Consider the following 21622-nt stretch of genomic DNA (forward strand, 5'->3'; position numbering starts at 1 on the left):
AGCCCAACAATGACAAAGAACCCATGGAACTGCCAGGGAAGTTTGTCTTCCAGGTGCTCAAGAATAGGAATACCAGCCTGAGCTCATATGAGGGAAGGAGGGATGGAGGTGGGGAGGAAGACAGAAGATCTACAAGTATAATCAAACACACACAAAACCCTCACAAATCCATAAAATGCAATATGGACAAAAGAATTAATAAATGAATCAAAGCACTGTCATTCATAGAAAAGAACAGATTCTAACAAAACTAGTTTCAGTAAAATCAAAATTAAAGAGGAAAAGTATAGAAGTGGTTTAACTGCCTTTATAGGAAAATTCAACCAGGAACTAAACTGACTTAATGGTGTTATATCAAGTAAATACTTTCTTGAACAATTTCATCTCCATTGGTAAAGTTATGATTGGAGTGTTTGTATTCATAAGTAAGAGAATGTCTGAGGGAATCAAAACGGGGTCAAAATGGGGAGTAGAGTGTCCATTGACCATTTAGTGACACCTGTAAGATCAAGGAAGAATTAAGGAACAGGATATCCCACCCGTCCCTACCAGCATCTCTACTGAAGACACTGCCTGACCTGTAATTCAGTGTGTCTCAGTGCAGTAATTGGTGTGGGCCATAACTCTCATCAATTCCTCTCTTCTTTTGAATGTTCCTTGATGCTGTTCATAAAATAAGTCTTGTGTTTGACGTCCTACTCCCGTTTTGACTGTTCTTACACTCAGGTCATAAGGTCTCTTATCCCATGATTCCATTTGTTCATCAAACTGTTGCAGCCGATCAGAAGAAAAGACAGTTAATTCATACTCACCTTTGTTCCCTGCTTCTTAGTGCTGGCTCACCCATCATTCCATAAAGCCCAGGGCTGGGTGGGTAAGAACAAGAAATAGGGTAAATGGAATGGGATGGGTGGTAGGGGTACAAGAGGGAGTGAGCAAGGAGAAAATGTTTGCTAATATCTGGTACCATTTTTTTTTTTAAACCAGAATACAAGAACAAGAGAATAAAAATATTTGTTGGCACATATTCTTTATTCACCATGAATTTTGCCTACCCTTCATTTGTATTCTAAGACAATGCAGTTTATTTCACTGGGATTACCACAATGAAAGATTTTTGTTTTTTGAAATGGGAACTGAAAATGTGGATTCTGTAACAATAATCACAGTGTTTATAGGTAGAATGATGAGTCCCATTCTTCTGCTTTTATACAATGTAGCAAAGTAGAACCAAAATTTTACATGTGTCTCTAGTTTATCCTGACATTGTGTACTGTTTGCTATCTTCTAGACATACTGTTTTCTGAACACCAGAATCCAGGACTGTGCCCGGCACTTAAAAGGGGGTCAGCAGTCACTCAATAAGTAAATCAATGAATGATGTCCTTACAACCTGGACATAACTGACATTCATCCTTTCATTTTTGGTGAGTGTATCATGGGTTTGCATTTACTCACACAGATTGGTAAGTATAGGAAAATAGCTTCAAATCTAGATGAAGACAAGACTCCTTTACTTACTGAAATCATTTCTTTATTCTTTCTTGTTTAGAAGACAGTATGAAAGTGCTTAGATAGAAGATCACTTTCTTAGTGGAAAGTAACTCAAAATGAAGACATCTCAGTTCAAGGCTTACTTTTTATAAAGTCTTACCCAAGAGGAAGTGAGTATGAGGTAAACTGCATAAACTTAAAGTACCGCAGAGATGAAACTTAAACCAGGAAGAAACATGCCATCAGTGTACTTGATGGGAACACGTGTATCATGTGAATAGAAAATGACAAAAACAGCCCTCCTTAAATTACTTTTGGCAATAGTGATCATGTTCATTTTAACTTTGCCGGAATATTTCAAGACACCAAAAGGTGAGTATTTAATTACAAACTACTTTTCCTTTTTGAATTTTTGAAAATTATGTCAGCTAATGGTTACAGGAAAGGCCTATTTGTTTTGGATACATGCTGCATAGGCTGAACTTCTATGTCTGAAAAGCTAATAAAATGAGATTGCAATTTTAGTCGACTGTTACATAGTATAGCAATCTTACTCACAGTACTTAAGTATTGTAGCATATAATAATGAAATGAAAAAATGAAAAGAAATGTTTAAAATCTGTAGTCTAGCTTTCAAACACCAAGTTTACAAAAACCTCATAATATGATTTTGCTCTTTGAAAGTTTCTTTCAAAACGGTTTTAAGTATAGTTTACATCCTGGAATTATTTTATAAAGAAAGTAACATTTACCATGTTAAAAATGCTTGAATTCCCTCCATCACAACTATTTTACACAAATAACTTACTGTCACTTTTTGGGGAAAAAATAGTATTAAGATTTTTTTCTCAAATACAGCTAAAATAAGATGGGTACAAATTTAAGCAGAGGTATATTTGTAACTAGAGAAAGATGGAACAAAATGAACTCTGGATATTTCAGAAAATCGTGATAGGATTGTTGAAACCTAGGGTAGGAAAAGAAATAGATGTAAATTTAAACTTTTTTTATATGTCAGTAAAAACTTTGAAAATATATCAGTGTGATTGTTTGAATGGTAATTGTGCTTCCTAGCATTTAATAAGAAGAAATAGTAAAAAGAAAATGCTGTATTCTATTTTTTAAAAAGTTATCATATAAATTTGATTAAAATCAGAGAAAAGCTTATATTTGATGACCTTTGCAATGATTATTTATTGCTGCGTATACATAATACGAAGTGGCCACATAAAACATTTTTGCTAATTACATTTGGTTACGTATTGCAACGATTACTTAATATTGCATATATATGATGTGAAGTAGCAGATAAAATATTTTTGCTAAATAAACACTGAATGTGCAATTTTGTGAATAATTGAATTCTTCAAATTTCTCTATTTTCTGGGATTATGTTGCTTAGATTAAGCAATCATAGCATATATTTTTAATTCTTGATTTCACTGAGTGAAACTATAAAAAGAATAGTTAGAATTGGAATGGACATAACCTATTTCAATTTTTAAGCTGTTGTGGGCTGAGAGTAAGCTCATTTAATAGTTGTCTAAGGTAGGTCAATTAGTTTTATCTAGCACCTTCAAAAAAATGGATTGGATCTAATAAAAACCAGATAATCAGCCTAAAAAGATTTAATGATCTACTTGCTAACCATTGGCTAATGTTTTATGAGGATCAGTGACTAAGAGTATGTTAAAAGTTTTTCTGTTGTGGGGGCAGATAGCTCAAGGATAATCAACCGTATTTGTTTGTTTAGTTTTCTAACTAATTACGTTAGCTTCCAATACTATTTTTACTGCCTCCTCAAACTTAAAATAGCCATTTCTCTTTTCCTGGTCCAAAAGCAATGTAGATATTTCCTCCAACTCTTTCTGAAGTGATGGATTTATTTGAGAATTTTGTTTCAAAGGAACTATCCTTGTTGCCAACAAACAAAACTGCTTGAAAACCACCATCTTGTCCTAATGTTATTTTGTGGTAGCAGGAATTTTGCACAGAGCCACCACAAATGAAAAGTTGATTATTAGGCAAAATGTTTTACACATGCAATAGTGTAATAATAATGCTTTATATTTTATAATGGTTTATGGATTACCAAGAGCAAGTTCATATAACCTTATTTTATACAGTTCTATATTGATTAAACAAAGGAAACATAATTGTTTTGCCTTTTTAAAGTATTTTTTAATCACAATAATAGTTGCCTTATGAAATGATTTGACTTGTTAACTAGTGTACTTCATAAAATATCTAGTAAGATTATTTAGATGATAAGAGTGTTCCAGGAGTGCTAAAATTAACCTTGAGAATCGCCTGTGTAGTCTTACCCTCCCTATCATTTATTTGCATCTTCTTTTCATTCTTTTTTTATGTTCTATTCACTTTAATTTCCAGGATAAATATTATAAAATGATTTTTACTTATAAATTATTTACTGATACACTGCCTTTAACATGTCATATGAATTCAAAAGGAATCTTAATGAGGAATAATGTATTCACAAGGTTTAATAGATTTGATTTTGAAATAATAAACCCTCTGAAGGCCTAAGTTAAAAATAGAGCACTGTGTTTGATCATTTTTCATCAAGAATGTATTTGAGTCTCTGAATAATCTTACTCAGAATATTCAATTATTATAATCACATAGGATAAGTTATTTACCTAACTTTACCAAAGGGAACTTCTCCAATGGTGTTTGGAGCTTTTAATGAGTTTGCATTGGTATGTGCTGGCAAGATAGCCTATTCTAGCTTTCAGTTTACTGGAAAGGCAGCTTACACTAAGATACAGTGGTGAATATAATGGTTTGATACTCTCAGATTGAATTAGATAATAGAGATGTAAAAGGGGATGGGTATGTTTTTATTCAGAGTTTCTTGAAATTAAGGGAGCTGGGTTGTCCCAAACAAGTGACTTTACCAACCTGCTTTTGGTGGACTTACAGTACGTAAGAGAGATCTGATTAACTCATCTAAATTTCAGGGTCTTTTATTTATTTATTCTTTCACTCATGAATAGTGTCTTACGGATACTAGGAACACAAGGCTACAAAAATGAAAGGCAATTCTACCTTCAAAAAGCTTTCAGTCAAGCGGAGGACTGACTGGTAAATAATTAAATACAACATGGAAATTACTAAAATAGCGATGTAAAGAGGTGCAAAGGGAACATAAATGTGGCTTCCAGTCCTGTCTGGGGGGTGATGTTTCTTCCATTTTTGTTTGCATAGAGAAGTAAGTATCAGAGTTCTAATGATCGCCTAATATTTCTCCTTAGCTGCTTGCAGGAACACTTTCTAAAAGAAGCAATTGTTATTGATTTTCAAATAAAATATACTTATTTTGATATCTCAGAAATTCTTGAAACCAGAAATTTTAGTGACTTATGGGTGTGTGTTCCTGATTGTGGTGACAAGGGCCAGGAATAGCACAGGTGAAAACACCTCAAACCTAATTTTACCTAGCTGTTTTGACTTCCTCTCTTAAGAGCCAAACTGACAAAAGATGTTTACCAGCTTTCATTGCCCCCTCCTCCCACAACTCACACTTTCTGATGGAAATGGTACTATAGTAAGCAGTGAAACTGAAGAAAACAAAGGATAACAGGAACTTTAAATATTCACAAACTATAGGATAAACCCTGAAACATATAAGGATATGTACATATTACTTATGTCTATATCATAAAGAACAGTGTTATCAAGGTAACTGCAATTAATTTGTGAAATTGTTACCTAGTTCTCAAAAACCGGGCACTTTATTTTCTTATTGGCTGGCTCATTAATAATTCAGTCAGTAATCCCCAATCAGGTTTGGGATATAGTCATGATCATTAAAATTTTTTTAATTTAATAAATACTCGTACATACATATATAGTTACTACATACCAAGTTTTTTTTTTTTACATATAATAACTCATTTCAACTCATTAAATATTTCAACTCATTGATGGTGAAGCATCATTCTCAAGGGAGACTATTTGGAAAATCTTTGGAAAGAAGGAACAAATCTAGATGGATAAATTGGCTTTGCTGAAAGATTTTATTTCTTACTGAGTTTCCTGAATCATTATAGTTTTAAAATGCCTATTGATGGACACAGTATTTTTACATATATATTTCAGACAATATATACTGCCAAAAAAAAAAAAATACTGCTGAAAATAATGTTTTTCACTGCTTTGGTGGAAATGGCCTTGTTGTCTCCTGGGTTAGGTTACAATGCCAGCAACCCTTGCTTGGGATGCTTTCGAATTACCCGTCTCATTCATTTGTACTGGTGGATAAATGCTCTCTCTGTATATCCTTTGTGGTTTTATAGAAAAAACGGCTTTCTCTAAAGCATTACTATAGTGCTGTATCTTCCCCTTATACTGCTCTGTTCCTTTTCTCCTTAGCACTTATCACCTATATTATTTACTTACTTAGTGTTTTGTTGTTGTTGTTGTTGCCTGATTTCTCCAAACAGAATGCAAACTCAATGAAAATGAGGTTTTTGTCTATTTGTTCATATATCAAGCACTTAGGACAATACCTGCCACATTAGAAGGCCCTCAATGAGTATTTGTTGATTAAATAAAAATTCTGAGTCATATTGTAAAGGAAATTAAATGTACTGTAAAAGAAATAAAAAAAGAAAATGCTTTCTGGAAGGAAGCATTTCTCATCAGAGCCTGACAATCATCTTTTGATTTAGGTAGGCAAGGCAATTTTTTCCTCATCTTACATTGTTGAAACATAAAATTTCATCATAAACCTAGAACTTTGAAGTTGTGCAGCCTCTGAAATTTATTTCACAGAATCTTATACCTAAGAGATATGCAACTCTCTACTCTGAGTTATTCTTCTTACTTTTTCCCCAATGGAGAATTTCATTATGTGCATTTACTTTTCTTGTTTTGACAAGTAAAATCAGCAATCTCTTTCTTATGTCCCAAATCTGCCTTTCATAGACTACTACTATAAATTTAAAGTGACCCCAAACCTTGCCCCTTCCTCCAAGGAAATATTTTAAATGGTCTTCCCCACATGATCTATGAATAAATCTATATCCTGTCTAGACTCCTCCGGTCCTAAAATGGTTAACACCATGGATGTATCATTTATACACAACATGACCTTTTTCACGCTTTCCCACTCAATATTACTAGGGAAGCTTCAGCTGTTGGACCCAAATGGAAATATAATTGAGTTTTTGCTATTGAATTCGATACTCTTTTGAGTCTATGACAACTGCTAAAGAGGCAGACCTGTGACCAAAGGGTAGCAACTATTTTAACTAATGTCTTCGTAAATTTGGCAGCTAAGCCATAAGCTCCTATCCTGGCAGCTAATATATATATTTTAATTCCTGTGAAAAATAAATTTATTATGGCTTTAATTTTTTTCTTAATATCTTTATGCAGTATATGTGGTTATAGACTTCAGAATTTTTTAATTAAAAATTTTAAATAGAAGTATAATTGACTTATAATATTGTATTAGTTTCAGGTGTACAACAGAATGATTTGATATTTTTATATATTACAAGATGATCACCACAGTAAGTCTAGTTACCGTCTGTCACCATGCAAAGTTATTACAATATTATTGATTACATTCCCCATGCTGGACATTACAAAATTGAGACTTATTTATTTTATAACTGGAAGTTTGTATCTCTTAATTGCCCTCACCTATTTCACTCTTCCCCTCACCCTCCTCTCCTCTGACAACCACCAGTTTGTTCTCTGTATCTGTGAGTCTGTTTTGTTATGTTTATTTTGTTTTCTAGATTCTACATGTAAGTAAAATCATACAGTATTTGCCTTTCTTTGTCTAATTTCACTTAGCATAATACAATCTAGGTGCATCTGTGTTGTCACAGATGGCAAGATTTCATCATTTTCTAGGCTGCCCAATATTCCAGTGAATATACAATTGGCCCTTGAACAACACAGTTGTTAGGGATGCTGACTGTCCTGGAAGTGAAAAATTTGTCTATAACTTATAGTCGACCCTCTGAATATGCAGTTCCCCCACATCCATGGTCCTGCATCTGCAGATTCAACTGACTGTGGATTGTGGAATACTATTGTGTTTACTATTGAAAAAAAATCCATGGAGAAGTGAACCCACGCAGTTCAAACCCGTGTAGTTCAAGGGTCACCTATGTATGCCACATCTTCTTTGTCTATTCACCTTGGATACTTAGGTTGCTTCCATATCCTGGCTATTGTAAATACTGCTGCAACGAACATAGGGGTACACATATCTTTTTGAATTAGTGTTTTTGTTTTCTTTGGAAAAATACCCAGAAGTGGAATTTCTGGATCAATGGTAGTTTTTATTTCTTTGAGTAAACTTATACTGTTTTCCATAGTGGCTGCCCCAATTTACAGTCCCACCAATAGTGCACGAGGGTTCCTTTTTCTCCACCTCCTCACCAATGCTTATTTGTTGTCTTTTTGATAATAGCAGTTTGGACAGATGTGAGGTGGCATCTTATCGTGGCTTTGATTTATATTTACCTGGCGATTAGTGATGTTGAGAATCTTTTCATGTGTCTGTTGGCCATCTATATGTCTTATTTGGAAAGTCTATTCAGATCCTTGACCCACTTTTTGATTGGTTTGTTTGGTTTTTTGATGTTGAATTGTATGAATTCTTTGTATATTTTGGATGTTAACCCCTTATCAGATGTATCATTTGCAAGTATCTTCTCCCACTCAGTAGGTGGCCTTTTTGTTTTGCTGGTAGTTTTCTTCACTATGCAAAAGCTTTTTAGTTTGATATAGTCCCATTTGTTTATTTTTGCTTTTGTTTCCCTTGCCTGAGCAGACAGATCCAAAAAATCTTACTAAGACCAATGTCAAAAAGCATAATGCCTATGTTTTCTTCTGGAAGATTTATGGTTTTAGGTCTTACATTTAAATTCTTTAATCCATTTTGAGTTTATTTTTGTATGTGCTGTGAGAAGTAGTCCAGTTTGATTCTTTTGCATGTATCATTCCAGTTTTCCCAACATCATTTATTGAAAAGGCAGTCTTTTCCCCATTGTATATTCTTGCCTCCATCATGGATTAATTGACCATTTAAGTGTGGGTTTATTTCTGGGCTCTCTATTTTTTTCCTTTGATCTGTGTGCCTGTTTTTGCCCCAGTAACATGATGTTTTGATTACTGTATCTTTGTTGTATAATTTGAAACCAGGATATGTGATAGCTCCAGCTTTGTTCTTCCCCCCACCCCAAGATTTTTTTACTATCTGGGGTCTTTGTGTTTCCGTGTAAATTTTACAATTATTTGTTCCAGTTCTGTGGACAGTGTCATCCCTGCATCCCTGGGTTAATCCCACTTCATCATGGAGTGTGACCTTTTTAATATTTGTTGAATTCAGTTTGCTAAGATTTTCAGTGATATTGGCCTATAATTGTGTGTGTGTGTGTGTGTGTGTGTGTGTGTGTGTGTGTGTGTGTGTGTATGTGTGTGTGTGTGTGTGTCTGTGTGTGTCTGTGTGTGATATCTTTGGTTTTAGTATCAGGGTGATGCTGGCCTTGTAGAATGAGTTTGGAAACATTCCTTCCTCTTCAGTTTTTTGGAACAGTTTGAATAGGATAGCTGTTAATTTTTCTTTAAATGTTTGGTAGACTTTACCCGTGAAGCTCTCTGGTCCTGGACTTTTGTTTGTTTGGCGTTTTTAAATTACTGATTCAATTTCATTACTATGAATTTGTCTGTTCATGTTTTCTATTTCCTCTTGATTTAGTCTTGGGAAGTTGTACATTTCTAAGAATTTATCCATTTCTTCTAGATTGCTTTTTATTGGTATTTTACTGTTCCTAGCAATCTCTTATGATCCTTTGTATTTCTGTGATGTTAGTCGTAACTTCTATTTTGTTTCAGATTTTATTAATTTGGGCCCTCTCTCTCTTTTTCTTGAATATCTGGCTAGAGACTTATCAATTTGTTTATGTTTTCCAAGAATCAGCTCTTAGTTTAATTGATCTTTTCTAATTTTTTTTAGTCTTTATTTCATTATTTCTGCTCTGATCTTTATGATTTTTTTCTTCTACTAACTCTGGGGTTTGTTCATTCTTCTTCTTGTGGTTCCTTTAAGTGTAAGATTGTTTACTTGAGATTTTTCTTGCTTCTTGAGTCAAGCCTGTATCACTATAAACTTCCCTCTTAGAATTGCCTTTGTCGTATCTCATAAATTTTGGGTCATTCTGTTTCCATTTGCATTTGTCCTCAGGTATTTAAAAAAATTCCCTCTTTGATTTCTGCAGTGACCCACTGGTTGCTTAGTAGCATATTGTTTAGCCTCCATCTGTTTGTGTTTTTTCATAACTTTTTCCTTGTAGTTGATTTCTAGTCTCATAACATTGTGGTCAGAAAAGATACTTGATATGATTTCAATCTTCTTAAATTTACTGGGACTTATTTTGTGGGCTAGCATGAGATCTATCATGGAGAACATTTCATGTGCATTTGGAAAGAATCTGCATTCTGCTGCTTTGGGATGGAATGTTTTACATATATCTATTAAGTCTATCTGGTCTAATCTATCGTTTAAGGCCAGTGTTTCCTTATTGATTTTCTGTCTGGATGATTTGTCCATTGATGTAAGTGGGGTGTTAAGTTCCCTGTTACTGCATTACTGTCAATTTCTGTCTTTATATTTGTTAATACATGCTTTATGTATGTTGGCTGCATATATATTTACAATTTTTCTATCTTCTTGGATTGATTCCATTATCATTATGTAATGTCATTCTTTGTCTCTTGTTACAGTCTTTGCTTTAATATCTGGAAATACATATTGTTTTCAGGCACTTATGGAACTTATAAAAATTCACCATATCCTAGGTCATGAAAGTAAATAAACCACAATAAATTTCAAACAATCTTTGATATACATATCTGACTAAATACAATTAAGCTAGACTTTAGTAATAAAAAGAAAACTAAAAACAAACAATGTATTTGGAAATGTAAAAAGTTGACTTCTAAGCAACCCATGAATGAGAAGAAATCAAAATGAAAATTAGAATGTGGTAATAATTGAATGATAATACAAATAGTATCTATTAAAGCTTGTGGGATATAAAAATGGTAGGTATTTAGAAGAAAGTTTAAATACTTATATATAAGATATCAAAAGAACAGTGAGATAAACCCAAGGGAAGTAGAAGCCAGGGAATAATAAAGACAGAAGCAAAAGTCAATGGAATTAAAAGATAGAATAGAAAGGATCAATGAAGTCAGAAGTTGGTTCTTTGGAAAGACTAATTAAATGGACCCACCTCTGGAGTGATTGATGTGTTAGTTTCTAATGGCTGCTGCACAAATGACCACAAACTTAGTAGCTTAAAACAATACAAATACGTTATCTTATAGTTCTGTAGGTAGAAGTCCAACAGAGCTCTCACTGGGCCAAAGGCAGGGTGTTAGTAGGGCTGCATTCTTTTCAGAGGTTCTGGGAAAGAATCCATTTTCTTGTCTTTTTCAGCTCCTGGAAGCAGCCTGCTTTCCTTGACTTGCTGCTTCCTTCCATCTTTGAAGCGAGCAATAGCTTGTCAAGTGTTTCTTGCATCTTACCACTCTGGCACAGTTATTATTGCATTATGCCCACCCAGATAATCCAGAATAATTTCCCTATTTTAAGAACAGTTTATCAGCAATTTTAATTCCATCTTTTGCCTTAGTTTCTCTTTGTCATGTAATGTATCATGTAATGTATGTTATGTAATGTATCATATTGACAGGTTCTGGGAATTAGCATGTGGACATCTTTGGGAGGTCATTATTCTGCCTACTAAAACTGAATAATCAAGAAATGAGAAGGCACAAGTAACTAACATAAGGAATGAAAAAGGGACATAGAAATTAAAAATGTAAGGAGATGATTATGCTTATTATTTAAATCAATAAATTTGAAACATAAGGACACACTTGTAGAAAAATGTATCTTACCAAAACTTACTTAGGAAGAAATGGAAAACTCAAGAATCGAACAGCAATAAAAGAAACTGAGCCAATGATTTGATTTTCCCTGAAAAAACGCTAAGTTCAGATGATATTACATATAAATTGTGCCAAATTTTCAAGAAATGTTTTGAACAGATAAATGTGATTTTATAATAAACCTTTTCAGAAAATAGGAAAAGGGGAATCTTTTCCATTTTATTTTTTTAAGGCTAGTATATCTTAGTATCCAAACCCAAAAAAGACAGTCCAAAAAAGGAAAAATTTACAAGCCAATCTCATTTATAAACATAAATAAAAAGCCTTTTAAACAAAACATTAAGAATCTGGTTGCAGCAATGTATTAAAAATGATCAAAATGAAATTTATTCCTGGAGTGCAAGATTGAGGTAGCGTTAGACAATCTATTGATGTAATTCACTGTATTAACTGATTCAAGAAGAAAGACCATATAATCATCTCAATAGTTGTTGAAAGAGCATTCAGTTATATTCAACCATCCTTATAATTAAAAACTCTTAGCAAACTAACAATAGAAGAGAACTTCCTTAAATCGAAACAGGGTATCTAAAAACAGTGATACAAAATATCACTCTCAGTGATAAAATCGTATTTCTTCTTAAGATCAGAAGCAAGCAAGGATGCCCACTCTCAGCACTTTTATTCTTCATGAACTGGAATCCTAGTCAGTGCAAAAAGACAAGCAAAAGAAGTGAAAGGTATAAGGACTGAAAAGAAAAGCAAGAAAAAAGGTATCATTATTTATGGTCAATATGTATATCTGCATAGAAAGCTCAAAAGAATTACAGGGAAAAAATTAAAATTAATAAGGATGATTACAGAGTGGTAAAAAATAAAATTGATATTCAAGAGTCAATTGTATTTCCATATACCTCTAACAAATAGAAAACATACTTCTTAAAAGATAGTACTGGCAATAGCAACAAAAAATAAGGTACCTAGGAGGAAATCTAACAGAAGTTGTATGGGACCATAATGGTGAAAGTTTGGAAACTTTGTTAAAAGATATCAAAGAAGACCTATATAAACAGAGAGCTAGAAAGGGAGAAAGGAGTGAAAGGAGAAACTCAGTATCATCTTTCTTCTCCAGTTGTTTTACAGCTTCAGGTGAGAACCACAACTGGGTTCGTCACCAAACTTAATAAGATGATTCTAAAATTTATTGGAAATTTATTCTTAGCCAAGAATAGCTCTGACACTCCTAAAGAAAATGAACCAGGTGAAGGGATTTTTCCTATCATACATAAAAGCTTAACACAGCAAAAGTAATTAGGTCAGTAAGATATCTTTGTCATGATAGAAAAATGAACTGATGGAACAACATTGAGAACCCAGAACACAGTCTTATATACATGGATACTTGATATATGACAAAGGTGTCATTATATATAGTGAGGAAAAGATAAACTACTTAATAATTGCTAGTACAATTGATTAGTACATGTGGGAAAAGTTAATTTGGCTTTCTGCATCATGCTGTACATAATTCCAGATAGATTAAGAACTTAAATGTAAAAGGCAATTTTTTTTAAACTTTTAGAAGAAAATGTGGGTGAGGGTCTTTTTGAATTTAAAGGAGAAAGGTTTCTTAAGACAAATTGTAAAGAAAACGATGGATACATTCAATACGTTCAAATTAAGAGCTTCCTTTAACTGAAAGGTCATAAAGAAAATGAATAGGCAAGGTACAAACTGTGAGAAGATAGCTTAATAAAAAATGTAAAGTTCTTATAATTTCAAATAGAAAATTTAAAGAAATCCTGAACATTAATAAGAAAAACAAAACCATCTAACAGAAAAATGAAAAAATAGAAAAAGTAGGGAAAACTAGGAGAATGCATTTTTAAACCATGATGAGATTCTATTTAACATTCACCGAATTGTCAAACTTGAAAATCATTGGCGAACATATGTGTCAATGGGAACCTTTGTACACTGCAGGTGGGTGTATAAATTGGTACAACTGCTTCGTATAATGATTTGGCATTTTCTAGTAAAATCAAAGATGTGCATATTGAATACCCAGCAATTTCATTCAGTGTGTATGCTAGAGAAACTTCTGTATTTGTGTACCAGGAGACACGTTCATGAATATTCATAGTAGTATTATTCAAAAGTAAGCTTTATTGATGTATAATTTACATACAATAAAATGCTACTGCTTTTAAGTATAAAGTTCAAGGTTTGACAAATGTTAACAGCGATGTAACTACCGGCACGATCAACATATAAAACTTGCCAGTACCTCGCAAATGTCCCCCTTTCTCCTTTGCAGAAGAACCAGCTATCAGTATAGTTTTCCATTTCTTAGGATTTCATATAAATGGAACCACATAGTATGTAGTCACTTGTGCCTGGCTGCTTTCTCTTGACATAATGCATTTGAAATTCATCCCATGTCGTTATTTGTAACAGCAGTTTCCTCATTTTTGTTGTTGAGTGGTGCTCCATTATATGAATATGTCAGGAATTGTTTGTTTATTCACTAATTGTTGGACTTTTGGGTTGTTTCCAGTTCTTGGCTATGATAAATTTTAAAACTGCCATGAAAATTCCTGTACAGGTATTTGTGTGGACATATCTTTTTTACTTCTTTTTTGTAAAATCCTAGGAGTAGAATTGTTGGGTCATATGCTAGATATATATTTAACTTAAAGAAAATTAAAATGTTTCCTAGAGTGGTTGTACTATTTTATATTTCTACCAACAATGTGTAAGAGTAGAGTTCATAGCAATAATATCCAGAACAACAAAAATAGAAACATCCTGAATTTTTACTGTCAGAAGAATAAATAAATTGTGGTATATTCATTCAAAAGAAGACCATAAATAATTAACTACAGCTATATGCAGCGACACTAATAAGCAAAAAAGCAAGTCATAGATTAATACATACAATATAGTCCATAAATGTATGCATTATGTTAATGAAATAATGCTATTTAGGAATATATACATTTTGTGACGACTCTGAGGATTGATAAACACAAAATTCACGGTAGTGTTCAACCTCTGGGAAAGAAGGAGTGTGCAGGGCTGGAGAGGGTTAAGGCGTTCCAAAGATGTTGCTAATATTCTGCTTCTTCAGCTGTGTGTAGATACATGGGTGTGTGTTTATTTGTTTACTCTTTAACAGGCACAATATATTTTATATATGCTTATATATGATATATGTTTACAATAAAAGGTAAAAAGAAAATAAAGATAGTAAATGTTTATTTAGCCTCACTCTTTGCTTTTCTTTAAAAAGAACAGATAATTGACATGGGCATTTGTCCTATATGGTAACTTATTTTCCTAATTCTATTTAGTAGTCTGTATACTTTGAGAGACTGCAGTCTTGGTGCTGGAGTGACTCTGGAATGCATTTCTATCTCTGGGAGTGAAAATTTAGATGTCTGACTCTTGGCAATATTAATGGCAGTAGTGAAATTCATAAATCCTTTTTTATGAAGATGAGACTGTAGCCCACCTGATAACAAAAGTGACTGAGCAGAAGTCATTTATTTCTTAAAATTATATCCAGGGAAGGATGTGTCCTCTATTTCTTTCCTAATTGAATTATTTAAAATTAAGGTTTAAAAACCATCATAAAGTGCCCTTATAGCCAAATATGAAGGATATATCATCAATTCTAGAAAGCCCGGTTTGTCACTTACTGGATAAGAGGACAGCAATCTGGACAGTAAAGATTTCTCTATCTCCCTTCTAGGTCACATCATAGCAATATAAATTCAAGAGGTTGAAAATTTTGTAAGATGAAAAATGCTAGTGAGGAAAATGGAAAGATGGCAAGAAATAAGTTTTTCATGTGTTTTAGTAATATCAAAAGCTATAGATTATAGTTTCATCAGATGGTGCATTCCTATCTTCTTCTTGGGATGTTATCATTGAAGACATTCTTTTAAAAAATTAGTTACAACTTGATTACAACTTTGTTTACAAATATATTGAGACATTAAAAAAATGTGTATTTGTATAAAATACAATCTCCACATCCCAGAACCTTTATAGCAACTCAGGGATAAAATGTGTTTATAGATGGAAATCACATGTGAATTATTACAGAAGCAATTTCAAGTGTAGAGGGCTGGCAAATGAGCATTTAATTTATAAAAATAATAAAAATATAATCACCAGCAATAAAACACTTATGGAATTACTATCAAAGTACAAATTCCAGTAGTAAAAAAAGTGCCTTAATATCAATCAGTAGCTTGATTTTCTTTTAAGTTTGAATCAAGATGTATGAGTAGGATGGGAAGAGATAAATTGGGAGTTCAGGATTTGAAAATACTAACTACTATATAAAATAGATAAACAACAAGTTTCTACTGTATAGCACAGGGAACTATATTCAATATCTTGTAGTAACTTATAATGAAAAAGAATATGAAAGGGAATATATATATGTTCATGTATCACTGAAACATTATGCTGTACACCAGAAACTGACACAACATTGTAAACTGACTACATTTCAAAAAAAAAAAAAAGATGTGTAAGTAGGAATAATTGTTCTTAAAAATCAAGTAGTTCTTTCATTGTGCTCCACATTATTTAGAAAATTTTAAAAATATATTTTGTCCATATGATTACATGAGAAATACTGAAGAAAGCTACATAAAGGTGGAACTGAGTTTGTCAGTAATTTTTCTCATCCTAGTAAATGACTGTAAGACTGAGACTGTCTGAGAGAGAGGTTACCTGTTCCTAAGTTCATCACTACTGCTACAAAGGGATTCCCAACTTTTATGTAGTGAGCTTTAATTACTTGTGTGGATTAAATCGTAGATAATTCTATCTTAAATAAAGGATGAATTTTTGATTTTTACTTTGGAATATGGGTTTGCATTTTAATAATACACATTTGAACAATTTTCAAAAGGGTTTGCATCTGTACTGCACCACTTGATGCTACCACAACCCCACGAGGTTAGCAGGATCTAGCTGTTATCTCTATTTTGCTAGTGAAAAAATGAGATTTGTGGAGACTAAATTGTTCAAGTATCTTGGCTAGTAACAAATTGAGCAATTAAAGTCTTTGTCTTTTGTTTTGAACTCAGTGTGCTTTCTATTATACCATTATTTCCATATTTGATCTTTGGCTTCAGACAAAAATAAACATTATGATGTCATCCTGTTAAGTTTCATCTTTGGAGGTTCAGGTAGGTTGAATAACGGTCACCCAAAGGTGCTAATCCCTGGAACCCATAATGGTTACCTTATAAGGGAAGTGTCTCTACAGATGGATTAAGTTAAGGATCTTGAGATTATCCTGCCTAATCCAGGTGGGATTTAAATCCAATCACAATTGTCATTATAAGAGAGAGGCAGAGGGAGATTTGACACAGACAGCAGAGTAGAAGACAGAGACAGTAGAGACACAGAGGAGATGGCAATGTGACCATGGAAGCAGAGATTGTAGTGATGGGGTCACAAGCCAAGGGATTCCAGCAGCCACCAATAGTTGAAAGAGGGGCAAGGAACAGATTCTTCAGAGGGAGTGTGGTTCTGTGGACATCTAGGTTTCAGACCAGTAAAACTGGCATTGAACTTCTGGCCTTCAGAACTGTAAAAGAATACATTTCTCTTGTTTTAAGTCACTGAGATCGTAGTAGTTTGCTATAGCAGCCCTCAGAAACTAACATAGAGATACTGTGCAAGTTTTCCATTCCCTGTTCAACTCCATGCAATTGGCTTGAACTTCTATTTCAGAACAGATGGATTCAGAGGGACCTAAGGTTTGTTCATTAAAACTTACCCAAAAGAGAGAATGGTTCAAATGCTGGGGTTTCTGAGAACTTCTCAGCGAGTACTTCTCTTCTCTGAAAATTAATAGGGAATGTTGACAAAGTTTGAAAAGAAATATTTAAATGGAGTAGATATTGCTAATTCACATAAAAAGAAAGTTTTGTCACTGATAAACTGAAGAAACACCGAGAGCTTATTGCGTATTTACTTGAATGCCAAAAACTGAAAATTTTACAGTAAAGAAAGCTTTTTTTTTTTCCTTTTATAGGAAACGTATTGGAGCTATCATGTTTGGAAGTGTGCTTACAACCCAATTTCACCTATTCATTCTCCTCTTTAAATTCTCCTTTCGTGACTTTTCTGCAACCAAGAAGAGAAACTCAGACTATTATGGGAATGTTTCTAAATCACTCCAGCTTTCAAAACATCACCAGGATTTGCCAAGACATCACAAGTGAATTTAAAATGTGCTCCTTGTGTTTGGCTTGTGAGTCCAAAGGAAACACGGATTTTATGTCTCAGGAACAAACATCAAAAGGTAAATACAAAAGAAGAATGAGAAGAAAATTTATCAAGGATAAATAACCTTATTCTGTTAAAAAAACAAGAAGTATTGACAATATATCCCAACGTTAAGTCCAGTTGCACTGGAGCACTCAGTGGCATGGTGCTCGCTGAATGACTTGCAGGCTTTGTATATTAACTTGTTCTTGGTTTACTTTGATTTATTGAAAAGAAAATATCTATGCTGAAAATACATCAAAATGCCACTGTAATCCACCTACATTTGATGGGTAAAGGATAGTTTAGCATGCTGTCTTCAAAGGTATTGAAATAAAATTCTAAGTAAACTTGTAGGTTCTCATAGTAAAATCACACTTTGATTCCCCAAGGAGTCATTGAATCCTCGATGCATTTGTACCTATTCTTTGTACCTACTCCTGCCTAACATTCATCCATTATCTATAAATTGTCTTTTTACTTGTTTAATGATCCAGTGAGCTTCTTGATGGCAGGAACTTTGTCTTTGTTCCCTATGACATTTTAAGATCTTAGAATAGTGTCTACATGAGGCATTTGAAAAATACCTGCTTAATGATTGAATGAACAAATAAAAATTTGACTATGTATTTTCTGTAATGTCTAACTGAACCTTGCATTTATTATGAGACAAATATATATTATTTAATTAAATCAAATCAATTTGGATCATTGAGAATTAAAATAATTAATTTACAGTCATAAAATATACTGGTGGCCTCAAGCCCAAGCATCAAATTCATTGCTTATACCTATTTAGTGGGATCACTTCCTATATTATTTCATACTGGCATTTTTTCCCATTCTTTCAGGATGGGAACAAGATTTCTTGGCATTGGCTGTGGATGAAGTAAGATAGATATGTCTTTTTCTGTGTTCTTATTCAAGTAGTGCTGTAACTGTTGTAGGGTCAAATTAATCAGAAAACAATTTGGGAAAATACCTTTATTATGATAGAGAACTAGGAAGTGTTTTAAGAACTGGCAGCTCACAGGTGCTACTTCTCTGCCTCCTTGAAAAGTAAAACATTGATAAGTTATTCCAGTTGCTATGGCTGTGTCACAATCATCCCAAAACTCAGTGACCTTAACCACAGCAATCCTTCCTTCTTACCTTCCCTCCTTCCCTCCCTCCCCTCTTTCATTCGTTCATTCTTTCCTTCGTTCTTTTGTTCTTTCTTCTTCCTTCTTTCTTTCTTTCTTTCTTTCTTTCTTTCTTTCTTTCTTTCTTTCTTTCTTTCTTTCTTTCTTTCTTTCTTTCTTTCTTTCTTTCTTTCTTTTTCTTTCTTTCTCTCTTTCTCTTTCTTTCTTTCTCTCTTTCTCTCTTCTTTTTCTGTCTCTCTTTCTTTCTCTCTTTCTTTTTCTATCTCTCTGTCTCTCTCTCCCTCTCTCCCCCCACTCTCTTTCTCCTTCCTTCCTTACCTGTTGGGTCCGGGATTCAGAGTGGGCATAACTGGGCATTTCTGCCTTGAAGCATTTCGTGCTGCGGGAGTCAGACAGTGACGAGCTAAGACAGAAGTGGGGCTGGAGCAGCTAGAGGCAGGTGGGCATTTCTCTGTCTTCATGTCATCTCAGAATTTTTCTATGTGGTCTTTCTACTTGGGCTACTTTGGGCTTCCTCACAGCAGGGCAGCCTTAAGTTGTCGAACTGTTACTTAATGGTTCAAGGCTCCAATATTAGTGATGCAAAGATCAAAGTAGAAGTTGCTTCACCTTTTCTGGCCTTATCATATAATGTCATTTCCTCTGCATTTCACTGGTTACAAGCAAGTAACTCCTTCCACCCAGATTCAAGGGGAAAGATATTAGACTCTATCTATTTACGGTGGAGTGGTGAAGTTTTAGGCTAACATGTGTTATAGGTTGAATTATATTGAAGTTCTAACCCCCAGTATCTCAGAATGTGACATTATTTGGAAATAGAGTTGTAGATATAGGCAGTTAAGCTAGGATAAGGTCATTTGGGTGGGCCCTACTTCAGTATGACTGACATCCTTATAAAAAGTGAAAATTCGGATACAGACACACACACACGTAGGGAGAATGCCATGTGAAGATGAAAACAGAGATCAGGATGGTGCTTCTGCAAGACAAGGAACACCAAAGACTGCCAACAAACCATCAGGAGCCAAAGGAGAAGCATGGAGCAGACCCTCCCTCATAGCCCTGGGAAGGAAGCAGCCTTGAAAGTCTAGCCTCTAGAACTGTGAGACAATAAATTTCTGCTGTTTAAGATACTCAGTTTATGGCGCTTTGTTATGACAACCCTAGCAAACTAGTGCACTGTGGGGTGGGAAACATTGTTGTGACCATTTTGGAAAATACAGTGTGTCCCACAAGTCATCAGGGAATTGTTTTTTTTCTTTGAGATGCTCCAATTCTATTTCAACCCTACTGTTAGCAGGTTTTCACACTCTTAAAAAATGTAAGCACTTTGTTACTTTTAGTAACTGATACTTTTAGAAGCTGATAACTTCTTGTTCCTTTTTTTTTTTTGTATAGGAAGGAGATTTAATTTTGAGTTGTATCTGTTTTCTTACTGTGAAGTACTGTTTTGTAAATAGCATTTCTTTAATCTCTTTCTAGTTCTCATCATGAAAGGATCAATGCAAGTGAAGGGAAATGATCTTCACTCACCTTGTCAACGTTTTAACTTCACTGTAATGCCTTCAGTTGACCGCTTGGAGGAATATAATAGCACCTGCAACCTAAAAACCCGCACTAGAAGGTCAGCCACCAAAGAGGAAGACCCCACCAAGGAAACGTCCATAAACCACGCCTGTAGAATTATGGAACACCCAAATAATTGTATTAACATTTCTTTGTACTTAGAAATGGATGTAAAAAGTAAGTTTTAAGGAAATTAAAGGGAAAAAGAGAATCTGATACAGACACAAAATTAAGTAAGGGCTACCACATTAACTTCACTGAAAGTCAAATAGTTGAAGAATTTTACTGATGAGATAACAAGGCTGGAAAGAATGTCAGCCCTTTTAACTGTTTATTTTTCTTTCAAAATGTGCTTTCTGTGGAGCCTAGCTTCCAGGAGGCTTCTGTGGGTTGCGATTTGAGGGGCACTAGAAAGACCCTCTGCTCCAGAATAACTTCTGGGAATGCCTGTCCGCTGTGCTTGAAGTAACACTATCACACTCATGTATTAAAGGGTGAGATTTCTTTTTAAATGTAAATATACATGTACATTGTGATGTGCTCTTAACTTTTGAATTGATTTAACATGTCTTCTTTTACAGCTGAGAAAGATACCTGAATTAAGGAGATTTTTGAGGTACTGCTGTGAAGATAGGTGGGGTATAGGTTAGGCATTTTGGGTCACTGGATGACTCTAAATAAAGGAAAGGCAGGAGTCTGAAAGAGAAAGCTTACGTATTTCTTAACCCTGTTTAAGGTTGATTAGCTTCCTGGTCACTCTATTCTGAATTAACACAATTGATCCCCACTACTAAGCAGGGTGCCCTTCCTTCACCTATAAACCCTACTCTTGAAGAGCATTTTATCATATAACCATTTAATGAGTGCCTGCTGTATGCCAAGCAGTGTGCTAGGCATTGGGGTCACAGAGATAGATGAATGTAAAACAATCAAACAAGTGCAATCACTGTGATAGGAGGTGCTGTCACAGCTGGGGAGGCTGCATGCTGCCATTCCAGTCAACCTGCACTTTCTCCATGCAGCCTCCTCTCTAAATAAATGTTGACTGCCTCTTTAATGAGGCAGGTGACTGAATCTGTCTATGGATTGTGGTGCCTGTGAATGGGATACCCAGACCATGAGTCCCACAAGAGCAGTTATCCAAGGGTTATAAGCAAGTTATATATCCTGCTAAGCTGAAT

The 21622-nt window shown here is 34.1% G+C and overlaps 1 protein-coding gene across 5 annotated transcripts in view; it reads left to right on the forward strand.

Moving 5' to 3' along the window:
- The first annotated feature begins 1642 nt into the window (after positions 1-1642).
- Positions 1643-21622, forward strand: part of TMEM156 (transmembrane protein 156) — a 74764-nt gene continuing 54784 nt past the window's right edge. For 2 of the 5 annotated variants that reach the window (XM_074349287.1, XM_045522402.2), the window contains exons 1-3: positions 1651-1866; positions 17501-17770; positions 20358-20618. In XM_074349287.1, coding sequence (XP_074205388.1) covers positions 1779-1866; positions 17501-17770; positions 20358-20618 — 619 coding nt within the window. In that variant the 5' untranslated portion in view covers positions 1651-1778. Of the gene's footprint in view, positions 1867-17500; positions 17771-20357; positions 20619-21622 lie in introns of all 5 variants that reach the window. The other 3 variants (XM_045522403.2, XM_074349278.1, XM_010962670.3) reach the window with 3 other exon arrangements.

Source organism: Camelus bactrianus, chromosome 2 (assembly GCF_048773025.1).
Source record: "Camelus bactrianus isolate YW-2024 breed Bactrian camel chromosome 2, ASM4877302v1, whole genome shotgun sequence".
NCBI classification, from domain to species: Eukaryota; Metazoa; Chordata; class Mammalia; order Artiodactyla; family Camelidae; genus Camelus; species Camelus bactrianus.